General features: G+C 42.5%; 2 protein-coding genes across 6 annotated transcripts in view; both read left to right on the forward strand.

Annotated features, from left to right (window-relative positions):
* The window catches only part of LOC139409213 (AN1-type zinc finger protein 5-like), a 35,888-nt gene that overhangs the window by 20,323 nt on the left and 3,038 nt on the right, over window positions 1–12,527 (forward strand). The window lies entirely within an intron of this gene.
* LOC139409214 (abhydrolase domain containing 17A, depalmitoylase b) lies at window positions 1,700–9,769 on the forward strand. Of its 5 annotated transcripts, none has more exons than XR_011634382.1 (6): window positions 2,043–2,975; window positions 3,174–3,547; window positions 5,147–5,341; window positions 5,721–5,900; window positions 6,886–7,454; window positions 7,524–9,769. XR_011634382.1 is itself a non-coding variant. In XM_071154057.1 (5 exons), exons 2-5 carry the CDS (start codon window positions 3,177–3,179, stop codon window positions 7,109–7,111), a joined length of 972 nt encoding a protein of 323 aa, XP_071010158.1. In that variant the 5' UTR covers window positions 1,700–1,766; window positions 3,174–3,176; the 3' UTR covers window positions 7,112–9,769. The 5 variants fall into 5 exon arrangements, 3 of the variants coding, with proteins under 3 accessions (XP_071010158.1, XP_071010157.1, XP_071010156.1); XR_011634381.1 differs by having other exon boundaries at window positions 2,044–2,975; window positions 3,171–3,547; XM_071154057.1 differs by lacking the exon at window positions 2,043–2,975 and adding an exon at window positions 1,700–1,766 and having other exon boundaries at window positions 6,886–9,769.

Here is a 12,527-nt window from a genome sequence, read left to right on the forward strand (position 1 = left end):
GCCTTTAACAAAAGTAGCTAACGTTATGTTAGCCTTAAGTACCTACAACCCACACAAGTGGCTCAGGTAGTGCAGCTCATCCAGGATGGCACATCAATGCGAGGTGTAGCAAGAAGGTTTGCTGTGTCTGTCAGCGTAGTGTCCAGAGCATGGAGGCGCTACCAGGAGACAGGCCAGTACATCAGGAGACGTGGAGGAGGCCGTAGGAGGGCAACAACCCAGCAGCAGGACCGCTACCTCCGCCTTTGTGCAAGGAGGAGCAGGAGGAGCACTGCCAGAGCCCTGCAAAATGACCTCCATCAGGCCACAAATGTGCATGTGTCTGCTCAAACGGTCAGAAACAGACTCCATGAGGGTGGCATGAGGGCCCGACGCACACAGGTGGGGGTTGTGCTTATAGCCCAACACCGTGCAGGAAGTTTGGCATTTGCCAGAGAACACCAAGATTGGCAAATTCGCCACTGGCGCCCTGTGCTCTTCACAGATGAAAGCAGGTTCACACTGAGCACGTGACAGACGTGACAGAGTCTGGAGATGCCGTGGAGAACGTTCTGCTGCCTGCAACATCCTCCAGCATGACCGGTTTGGCGGTGGGTCAGTCATGGTGTGGGGTGGCATTTCTTTGGGGGGGCTGCACAGCCCTCCATGTGCTCGCCAGAGGTAGCCTGACCTCCATTAGATGAGATCCTCAGACCCCTTGTGAGACCATATGCTGGTGCGGTTGGCCCTGGGTTCCTCCTAATGCAAGACAATGCTAGACCTCATGTGGCTGGAGTGTGTCAGCAGTTCCTGCAAGAGGAAGGCATTGATGCTATGGACTGGCCCGCCCGTTCCCCAGACCTGAATCCAATTGAGCACATCTGGGACATCATGTCTCGCTCCATCCACCACAGACTGTCCAGGAGTTGGCGGATGCTTTAGTCCAGGTCTGGGAGGAGATCCCTCAGGAGACCATCCGCCACCTCATCAGGAGCATGCCCAGGCATTGTAGGGAGGTCGTACAGGCACGTGGAGGCCACACACACTACTGAGGCTCATTTTGACTTGTTTGAAGGACATTACATCAAAGTTGGATCGGCCTGTAGTGTGGTTTTCCACTTTAATTTTGAGCGTGACTCCAAATCCAGACCTCCATGGGTTGATAAATTTCCATTGATAATTTTTGTGTGATTTTGTTGTCAGCACATTCAACTATGTAAAGAAAAAAATATTTAATAAGAATATTTCATTCATTCAGATCTAGGATGTGTTATTTTAGTGTTCCCTTTATTTTTTTGAGCAGTGTAGTTAGCTTATCGTCACTGCAGCTTTTGAGTCAACATCTTGAAATGTAAATGACAAATCTTGCTTACTGTGAGGTCAATAACTCTGAATAACATCCTCATGGGCTGTAATAGTAGCAAGCTAACAAAGTTTACCTCCGGTTCTCCTTCTCATTTTTGTCTCTCTCCCCCAGAGAATGAACAGTCGCCCGCGTGCGCCAAAATATTATTTATTTGGACGAATTAAAATTCACTTTGGAAAATCACTTTGACTCCGCCTCCTAAAGTACACAGTAAAACTGGCTTCAGGCACCACTAAAAGTGCATGGCAGGCCGGCGCTTATGTTTGGAGTGTAGCCTAGCTTGTTTTACACCACCCCAGCAGGGCAAAAGACTCCGGGCTGAGACCAAAGCCTGGTCTGGTGACTTCAGTTCTTGCCACTCCTGTCATTTACCCCATAGCTGTGACTTCGGTTTTGGAGATGGAACACTCAACCATTAACGGTGATTGTATATCTTGCCTTTCATCTGTTTTATGTGTGTTGAGTTGCATTTACTATACATATATCGCCTATGAGACATAGCTTCTAACTTCTATGTGCTGGAAGAGGTCCATGCAACAACAACAGATAGTGAAAATATGCTGACAACTATTTTCCAGAGAAGTAGTAAAACTCCAGAAATTATACTGTACATTGTAATCTGTTTGATAACATTACGAAGTTCCCCCTGTTTATCATTGGAAGCTGCCCTCTCCGTCACGTCCTGTACCTGTCATTTCCGGAGATGAAAGAACACTGCACATCCAATGGATTAATAAATGACAGTAGCTGCTAATAATTTCAACCACTAAAAACCGATTTGATTATCAAAACGGATATTCGTGACGCTTGTTTTTTTTTTTTGTTCCCAGGCTATATATTTGCGTCGGTGTCCACAAATGACTGTCCTCCTAAAATTTGTGTTTTCAGATCTGAATAACTTAACTAGCTAGCTAGTTTGCTAGCTACCCAATGCTAGCTGCTTAGCTAATACATTTCTGTGACCTAATTTAGCTAACGTTAGCTGGCTACTTAGCCATACAAAAGGTGTTGAAAATTAAGCTTTGATTTGGTTTCTGTGGTTAAAAATAATATTGTTTTTGTGTGTCGTCATTAGCATTGCCGGGATGTGTTTACTTATTCCTTTGCAGGCACGACTTTACGCTTTGAATCATTTGGCTGTACTAACGTTAGCAGTAGAAGGTCAATATTGTTGATGCCAGCTCCAGCTAACTATAGTGGAATACTTCTCAACAAACCGTTAGGCCTATGCGCAATGAGATGTAAAGCTACTGTTAGGCTATTCGATATGAGATGTAAACAGAGTGGGGGCTTCAGCTATCCAGATTCACAGTTGCTCATTAGTTAGCTAGCTAGTCATTTGCTAACAGGAAAAGTAGCCATACCCAGTGTTGGCTGAAGTTAACCTTACTCGAACACCTGAAAACACCTCAATAATAACAGCCAATACTTGGAATATGGATTTCATGTGGACTTCAGCCATACTACAAAATCACCTTATTCTACTTTCAAAATAACATTTTCAGACGACCGTCTTAATTTCAGATTTTTGCTGACAGGAAAACTTTCATGTAGGGGTTGGCTTTGGATCAATTGTTGATTTTTGCCTGTGTTATAGCTTAATATTTTTGCAAATAGTATCCTCTCACAGGTAGGCATAACTTTTTTTTATTCTTTAACATAAAATGTGTTTTATTGTTAGTTTGAGTTGACGATAACTACTTAAAGTATTTCTGAACAATTTTAACAGTAGTGTAATTGTAAATACAACTTTGCATGTCACATTTTTTTGTACTCCTTTGTTTTGAAATCAGATCAACATACAATGTCGTCTTTGCCCCCACAGTAGAAAATGAATGGCCTATCTGTCAGTGAGCTATGCTGCCTGTTCTGCTGCCCTCCCTGTCCGAGCCGTATTGCCGCCAAGCTTGCCTTCCTGCCTCCTGAGCCTACATATTCCCTCTTGCCGGACCTCGATGGGTCTGCGGCCCCAGGGACAGCAGGGTCAGCGGGGCTGAGATCCAGGGGAGGGGTACCTGGAACAGCTGTAGGGGGTTCAGGCAGCACTGGTCCTGCAGAGGGAAAATGGAAGCTCCACCTGACAGAGCGAGCTGAGTTTCAGTACTCCCAGAGAGAGCTGGATGCTACAGAGGTGTTCTTCACCCGCTCCAGCCGTGGCAATCGAGTGGGCTGCATGTACATCCGCTGTGCGCCCACCGCCAGGTTAGTTGCGCAGAACAGTGTGTGTGCACGTGCGTGTACCTTTGCTCATTTAGGTCCTTTTGTCTGACCATATGTCTCACTTCATCTGAACTCGCCCCTTTTTCTCTCGTCTTCGTTTTGTAAAGCCATTATTTTTCCACTCCCTTGTGTCCTATTTCCTTTCTTCCTGTACTGGCATCCTCATTGTGTGTGGCTATCTCAAATCTGTTATCTTCCTGCTTCTGGCATTAATTTGTTTAGGCCATCTCTTTTGACCTACAAATACCATTCTACTTATTCTTACCCCAATTTATGCTAAAATGTTTGCCTGTGGTTCTGTCAGATTTGTCAATTTGTCTTTGATAGTCTGGTTGGCTGAGTTTATACCTCAGTATGTCTTCAGGTAGCAAAATTGTTTCTCTTGTTGTTGTGTTCAGTAATCAACTAAATTGCTTTTCGAAGACATGGACTGGGTCTTGTTACACTTGAGTAATATCAGTGTCACGCATGCAATGTAATATGTATTCCTTGTTCAGGGTCACATTTTGAGCAAAACACCCAAGAGCAAAGATATAACTTACTGTATGGGAGAGGCCCAGTCTATTTAAAGAATCGAGAGTATCCAGTTGCTTTAGGGAGCACAGTTCACATTCATGAATATAAAGCACATGGATGATGCCTAGGGTATAGCAACCCTGTTAATCGTGTAGTACAGGACAAGCAAAAATACCTGATTCAAACTTAGTGAACTAGTCCTCTCTTGAGTCTGTGGCCATAACCAATTTACCTTATACAGCATATTCATGTCCCATGCAAAGAGGTCATTCCTGAGGTTTCAATGGAAATCTGCTGTTCACACAATGCAGGTTAGGATAGGTAAAATACCAGGTAGAGTCCATAGCCGCAGGAAATAGGGGTGTTGGTGGTGCTGCAGCGCCCTCTGATAAATTTGAAATACATTTGCCAAAATTATATAGTGTAATTACTCCTGTCTGTAGCCTACAGACATCAACAAAATCATTCAAAACACCAGAGAGATGCAATTTGGGCAGACAGCGCCTAGTACTTGTTGCTATGCAGCCATAGAAATATAATCTATAGAATGGCTTTGGAATCTCTAACCCTGGCAATTTGACTGGTAAACTCATGGGTACACTCACAATGGTTGCCAGTCATGACTTGAATCCGAACCTCCATTCTATGGATTCTATTTTTGTGGTTGTGAACAGCTATAATCTGCCTTTTGCACATTTCTAAATACAATCGTGGGAAAAACAAAGTTTATAAAGCAAATGCCTGCTGCTGAAAATAGTAGACTAATCTGTCTATAGAAACTACCAAATGTTTTCGCAACAACTCTACATCTTAGGCATAGGAGCATTAGCCATCACCGGTGAGTAGCCTATCTTCATTATTGGGTGAGTCGGTGCCACTCGATAGTTTATTAAGTAGCCTGTACTGTAGCTTATTTATATTTCATCCTAATATTGTTCAATCTTTGTCTCCCCTCTTTTCATTGGCTTGGACTTTTGGTTGCACCCCCAACTCAAAACATCTTCCCCGCAGCTATGGTAGCGTCCATCTTTTTAACCTAGTCGTTGCTCTGTGGCCTCTCACCAGGTTTACAGTGCTGTTCTCCCATGGTAACGCGGTGGACTTGGGCCAGATGAGCAGCTTCTATATCGGCCTGGGCACACGCATCAACTGCAACATCTTCTCCTACGACTACTCCGGCTACGGTGTCAGCACTGGCAAGCCTTCCGAGAAGAACCTCTACGCTGACATTGAAGCCGCCTGGCAGGCCCTGCGCACACGGTACATACGGCACCGCCACTTCGCAGTCAGTGTGGGAGACCTTACAGAGAGGGGAGGAGGGGTGGTGTGGGTGGAGTAATTTCACACAATAAGCTAATGGACTGTCATTAGATTGATGGGATGCTGTGCTATCAACGGCTGCCCTTGGATGGATGTTAGAGTTATGGAGCTACAGCTGGTTTTTGTATTAGGCGTGCCATGTTCACAGACATTTGTTACCTGTCAACTCCTGAATCAATGTGATAATATGGAATGATAATATATATTTTTATCACAGTTTAGGTTTCATAGGAGTGATTTAGGTTCAAATTGTTTGCCACTACAAGCTTTTCCTTGACATTATTGTATTTTATTCCACTCTCTTCCTGGTTGTGATCAGATATGGCATCAGCCCAGAGAACATAATCCTGTATGGGCAAAGCATTGGCACCGTTCCCACGGTTGACCTGGCATCACGGTATGAGTGTGCTGCTGTGGTGCTCCACTCCCCCCTCACCTCTGGCATGCGGGTGGCCTTCCCAGACACCAAGAAGACATACTGCTTTGATGCTTTTCCCAAGTGAGTCATCTACCACACCTTCCTCTTATCTCCATCTTCACATTATTGCAGACTTGTCAAGATTAGCAGATCATTATAGAACTAGAAATGTCAGTGAAAAAATATTTCTGTCCAACTAAAAGAAGAGCTGCAATCTCTTTCATAGCTTCCATGTATTTTATTATTCAGCCTCTCTCCGTCCTCCCTCCCTCCCTGGGGAATCAGCCTTAGTAAATAACGAAGTCATCTCTCACTCTGCATCAGATCATAAGCAGGTGTCAGAAACACTGACTCCTCCAGTCATTTGTTGTATCATCGCCCGTTATTATGTCAAATGTGGTTGTGTGGTATCTGAACCATTAAGATCACATGCTGGTTCACTGAATAGGATTCCATTACAGTCCAGTTCCAGTACCAGGCAGTGCAGTGTGGGAGTAGAGTAGGTGGTGGAGAGGGAGCTGGGGATGCCTCTTATCTGTGGTGAAAGCCTCCGGTGTTCTCCTCCACGCTCCTGAATTCTCCCGCGCCTGTTGCCCAGTTGGCACTCCCCAGCCCACACAACACTCAGCTCCTATACTCAATACTCCATCTAGTCAGAGTGGACTCCAAGTGAAGTGATACTAGCTTGGTTCAGATCTGCATTTGCTGTTATGTGGGGGATGGAGGACTCTCTTCCATCTGAACTAGCAGATGGAGCTGATCTGAGAGGCATTTACATGCAGCAGGATTGTGTTCTCATTATTCTCCCCTTCCTGTCCTGTTTGTCCCTCTACCTGTTAGAGAACAGTTGCTGCTCAGTGCTCAAGGCTGCAGGGCATTTTGAACTAACTGGCCATGCTAGAACAGACTGTACAATGCTTTCTATCCACGGTTACCCTTTAAGAACATACTTGCCCATTAGTTATAACAATGTTACATAATTCCTACCGTACATTGCCGTCTAGGGACTACCTTTGCTTCCCTTATCCCCAGTCACTAACTCCTTTGCCCATTGTGTCTCTGTCAGCATTGAGAAGGTGTCTAAGATCACGTCACCGGTGCTGATCATCCACGGGACTGAGGACGAGGTGATTGACTTCTCCCACGGTCTGGCTCTGTTCGAGCGCTGTCCCAAGGCCGTGGAGCCACTTTGGGTGGAGGGGGCGGGACACAACGACATCGAACTGTACAGCCAGTATCTGGAGCGCCTGCGCCGCTTCATTGGCCAGGAGCTGGCCGCACAGCACGCCTGAACACCCCCACACCGCCTCCAGGCTCCAACCCTCCTCTGGCTCTCCTCTGTTCCCCTGGGTCTCCTCTGTTCCCCTGGGTCTAAGTGGGTCAGGAGGAGTGGATGGCTTGGCTCTCAGAATGAATGATCCTTCACCTTTTGGGGCGACTTTGTCTGGATGTTCGGCAGCCCTGTCTTAGTTGTTTTCCTATTTTTCTGTCTCTGTCACCTGTCATTAATCCTGGTCAGAGAATCTATTCCACCTCCCGCCCCTTGGACAGTGCAAGAATGCACCCAGGCATGGAGGACTCTACCTTCTGCCTGTTTTATTTCTATCTGTCTAAAGCCCCTCTCTATTACCCCAGGCATGGAGGGCTCTCTACCTTCTGCCTGTTTTATTTCTGCCTGTCTAAAGCCCCTCTCTATTACCCCAGGCATGGAGGGCTCTCTACCTTCTGCCTGTTTTATTTCTGCCTGTCTAAAGCCCCTCTATTACCCCAGGCATGGAGGGCTCTCTACCTTCTGCCTGTTTTATTTCTGCCTGTCTAAAGCCCCTCTCTATTACCCCAGGCAAAAACAACCTCAAACAGGTTAGGTGTTCTAAACACATGTACTGTATATCATCTTCTGAGACGTTTACACATGATTCAATTTGAACTAACAACCCTAACATGGGCAAATCCTTGAGTAATGAAAGTCTGTTTTGAGCACTGACATTTTGGTATTTAATTTGAATGGGGAATGTGTGTATTTCTCTTTTCTAACACAACGATGACACTGAGCCACTACTTTACAAATCCTGTGGTGTTGACGTATGAGTATAACTGTCCTATTTGAAAGCAGTTTTGTTGCTAATGTTTCTTGTGGAATCTTTTTTCTTTGCTCTCCTCTTCTTTCTCTCCTCCTGTCTCATCCTCTCCTCCTCTGTCTCATTTACAATTAAGCTGTCAGATTAATAGTCCGTGTCTATGAATAATTTCTTTCATAGACAAATCTTACGTTATTATTAATTATTAAGCATGGTTTAATTCTAATCTAAAAAGTGATTAGAGCATAAGTCATTTTTAAAAAGTTGCTGAATATTGCTTTGGCTAAAGTCCAAAATCTCTCTGCCAAATTAATTGTTTCAAAAGCATCATTAAGTCGCTAACATCCCTCTAAGACGTGATTGATTTCTAACTCTGCAACCACTCTCATGTTTCACTCCCTGATTCATATTCTACAGTAGTTGTACTACAATTGATGTTATGGACATGTGAGTTTACCTTTAGAACACAAACTAAGTCCTGCCATGTTCTCTGAGTTAAGGAGGCATTAGTTGGCCTTTACTCACACAGAACTCAATTCACATCTTACTGGGTTTCTATATGGGATGTTTTCCAATGGATTTTTAAAATCTTTGTAAGTGATTTAGAGTTGTACATATTCAATTTCACTTGAGTTATTTCATCCCTCTAAAAACACAAAATCATTGTAAATTACTAGGCTTATGCTGGTAATGGCCATTCGCATAGTAAATTGGGTCAGGTCAGTTGAGATTAAGCTGGTTGGGTGGATGGAGTATTAACTGAACTTGCTGCTAAAGATGAGGATAAATGGATTGAAAAGGGTCAAACCCTCCACATCCATTGTATACATTAATGCTGCTTAGTTTGAGGGGAAATGTAACAGTCATACATGTTATTTTACGCTGTACAGTGGAATGGATCCAGTGATGTACAGTACTCTTTGCTGGTGTCATGTTGCATGTTTGATTGGTTGCTCTTTTGCTTCATGTTAGGGGTAATAACACTTCATTATAACACTAGTAGAGCTATGGAATAAGATGTGCTCTAATTTATTATTCACTAGGTTTATTTCCAGCAGGCTCCCTTTTCAGCTCCAACTAGCCCTTTTCACTGACTTCCTACTGTTGCCACTATTTCAGACAGACTTAAGATTCCACAATTTCTGACCGACTGTGTGAAAGTCGACCGAATGCCCAACTTCCCTGGCATACAGGGTCCACCACAAGATAGTGGAGGTCCTTTGTTTGGGTTGGGTTTTGGGGGAGTCAGGATTACTTGTACACAGCAATCAAATTTTAACAGTAAATGTTCTGTCTTGAACAAAGCATACCTCTTATGTTCATCAGAACCAAAGAAAGTCCTTCATCACCCATAGTACTTGGGTTTATTGTCCATCACCACATAAAGTTAGGGAACAAAAGTTGTGCGCCCTGAATCAGCCAGGATATGCTCTTGTTCAAGCTGCTAATAGTTTGGTTTGGGACAGCTTAAGCGTGTTTACTCTCTATGGACGATTGTATGGAGAATACAAGCAATACAGCAGATTTGTGTGTGTCTGGGTGGCCTGAGAGAGGAGTGTGTGTAGCAGATGATGGACTCTACTTCGAGTGTGAGGAGTTCCAGACACACATTCAGAGCTTTTGTTTAAAGAAACTAAGTTATAGAAATGTATTTTTTATTCAAATGTGTTTACTATATTACATTGTTTGCAGATTGTTTATTTTTTTGCTGAGGGTTAGGATCCAAGTGGATGATGGGGGTTGGTATGTTATTGTATCCAGTTATGCATTGTTTATTATTTACAACTTTGTTATATTTAGTTTAAAATGTTTTCCTCACCCCCCCCCCCAAAAAAAAAACATCTCTGAAAATAAAATAATGAATTGATAAAATTTGACTTCCATGTCTGACTTAATTTCTAGGATGTTAACCCCATTTGGTGTAGCACAGCTCTCTGTACATTTAAGGTTAAGTCCACTCTATTCACTAGTTTCCCTTTAATCTCTGTGATTCAGCTTTGGCATGCTGTAAAGAAAGAACAGAATGAGTGTTGGATCAGGTTTCAGAGGACTAGTCTACCAGATGCTTGCTATACATATACTGCTGGTGGGTGACCAGGTGACAGGGCATTGTATTGGGGAATGGGGAGCGCATCAAAATAGGCTTAGCTATTTATCTGTGACAAAAATATTCAAATAATCTGTCTGTTTTTATTTTTGTAGTACAAGCCCTTCCAGTCTGTCCAACCTCTCTTCGCAGGCTAGGATGAAGAGTAGGGGGATGTAGCACTGCCAGATGGGATTTAAGCGCTGCTCCCCCTTCCTGCAAACACACACACACACACATACACTTCTCCCAACTCTTCTCAATGGGCTACATACATGAGCACACAGTCTCTCTCACACAAATGTGCTTATCGCTTTGCACAGAGATTAAGGCAGATGCAACAGCACTCCCCTTCTGCCAGGCTGCAAACAGCACAATAGGAAGTTAGAGACTGAGTGACCCACTGTAGCAGTACAATCACATCCACTGTCACCGCCTTGCACTTATACAGTCTACATGGACCATTCATGCATCCATGTTAACTTAGACATGCAACTAGCAGGTTGCTACTAGTAATAGTACTGCTACTACTATTGCAAATAGCAAGTGTGTCCTTTTTGCTAGACAGAGCAGTCAGAACTGTTCATACATTCTTTACATAAATTAATGGAAGATTTTGCAATTTTATTAAGTCTATATAGGCTGTGTTTCCAATATTTTCCATTAATGTCACTGATACAGATGGCTGAATAAACCATCTTGCTGCCACCTGGTATATTCTGCCAGATCAGCGCTCATAGAGGAAAGGACACGAGGAAAGGACACGAGGAAAGGATTGTGGACTCAAATTAAAATTATTGAGCCACAGCCGACCCTGTTGCAGGGCACATCAGATGTATATATTAAAGTGAAGTGTCATTTTCCAGGAAATAGCCTTGTAGTTTTTTAACTTTTGTAAGCTTTTTGAATGGTATACAATGGGGAAAAAGTGGCAGAAGTAAATTCCTCAAACAGGAATATAATTGTATATATCGTAAATTACCTTGTTTTCACAAGTTTGATGACATAATCGTCAAGCCAATTCAAAAGAATAGGGGACAGGACCCGGAAGTATGACTTAGGACAACATTGTATACAGTGACCTCCGTAATTATTCAGACAGTGACAATTTTGTTGTTGTTCTGCCTCTGTACTCCAGCACTTTGGATTTCAAATTCTACAATTATTATGAGGCTAAACTGCAGACTGACAGCTTTAATTTGGGTATTGTCATCCATATCGGGTGAACCATTTAGAAATTACAACACTTTTTGTGCATAGTCCCCCCATTTTAGGGGACCAAAAGTACTGGGACAAATTCACTTGTGTGTAATAAAGTGGTCACAAGTTTAGTATTTGGTCCCATATTCCTAGCACTCAATGATTACATCAAGCTTGTGACATTTGCTGTTTGTTTTGGTTGTGTTTCAGATTATTTTGTGGCCAATAGAAATGAATGATAAATAATGTATTGTGTCATTTTAGAGTCACTTTTATTGTAAATAAGAATAGAATATGTTTCTAAACATTTCCATGATTACAGATAGTCCTGAATGAATCGCGAATAATGATGAGTGAGAAAGTTAGACGCACAAATATCATACCCCAATACATGCTAACCTCTCACCATTACAATAACAGGAGATTAGCATTTTGGGGTGGGAGGGGGATGATATTTGTGCATCTGTAACTTTATCACTCATCATCATTCAAATCAAGACCTGTAAGTGCCTTACTAGTTGAGGCCGGTGAAATGCCTTTGGACATGTCATAGAATATTGGGCATGTCACTAGCATATTGGGTAAGAGGGTGTGATTCTGCAACCACAGGCACTTACTTCTATGTCCTCGGGTCAATTTTGGGGATTTTATAAAAAATTAAACAAATACAAATATTTGTATGTTAAGTTCACACTGGAATCACCCCATACATTTTTAAACACCTCTCTATCAAGTATTTTAGCTACTTTTCAGATGCATTTTACACCTCAATTTCACTATTTTGCCCTTGTCCCATACCCAGACTTTTAAGCTTCTACTATGTTTTTCTGTGAGAAAACAATAATTACACATTATATAATGTTATGTACTACAGAAAGAGTCAATTAATTACAATCTATATCAATATTTATTGTGAGTATGCCCTTTATATTTTTTTTACACAAAATATACCTGTCCTTTGGGAGTGGTGTTATTTCCACCACTGATGACACATTCCTTATTAATAAAGTTTTTTCAAGAGAATGTTAATTTAGTTACCATGGAAACATATTGTGACACTGAAGCACATGGCTGCAGTGGAGAGTTGCTCCAAATGTGATGTCCAGAAGTTGAATCGAGGTAAATATTTATTGTGTAGAGAATATTTTAATTGTCAGTCATTTCTTTTCTTTAATATGTGGTAGAACTTTTGAATTTGTAAAAATATTTTATATATTTAGTGTAAACGATATGCTATCTGTAATACTAACCAAAGCATGCTATGCAGTCTGTCAATTTCCAGAAACTGTAGAAGTGTCATTTCCATCACAACCATTTCCATCACAAACTTAAGTGTGGTGGAAA

The sequence above is a fragment of the Oncorhynchus clarkii genome, chromosome 5 (assembly GCF_045791955.1).
Source record: "Oncorhynchus clarkii lewisi isolate Uvic-CL-2024 chromosome 5, UVic_Ocla_1.0, whole genome shotgun sequence".
Lineage (NCBI taxonomy): Eukaryota > Metazoa > Chordata > Actinopteri > Salmoniformes > Salmonidae > Oncorhynchus > Oncorhynchus clarkii.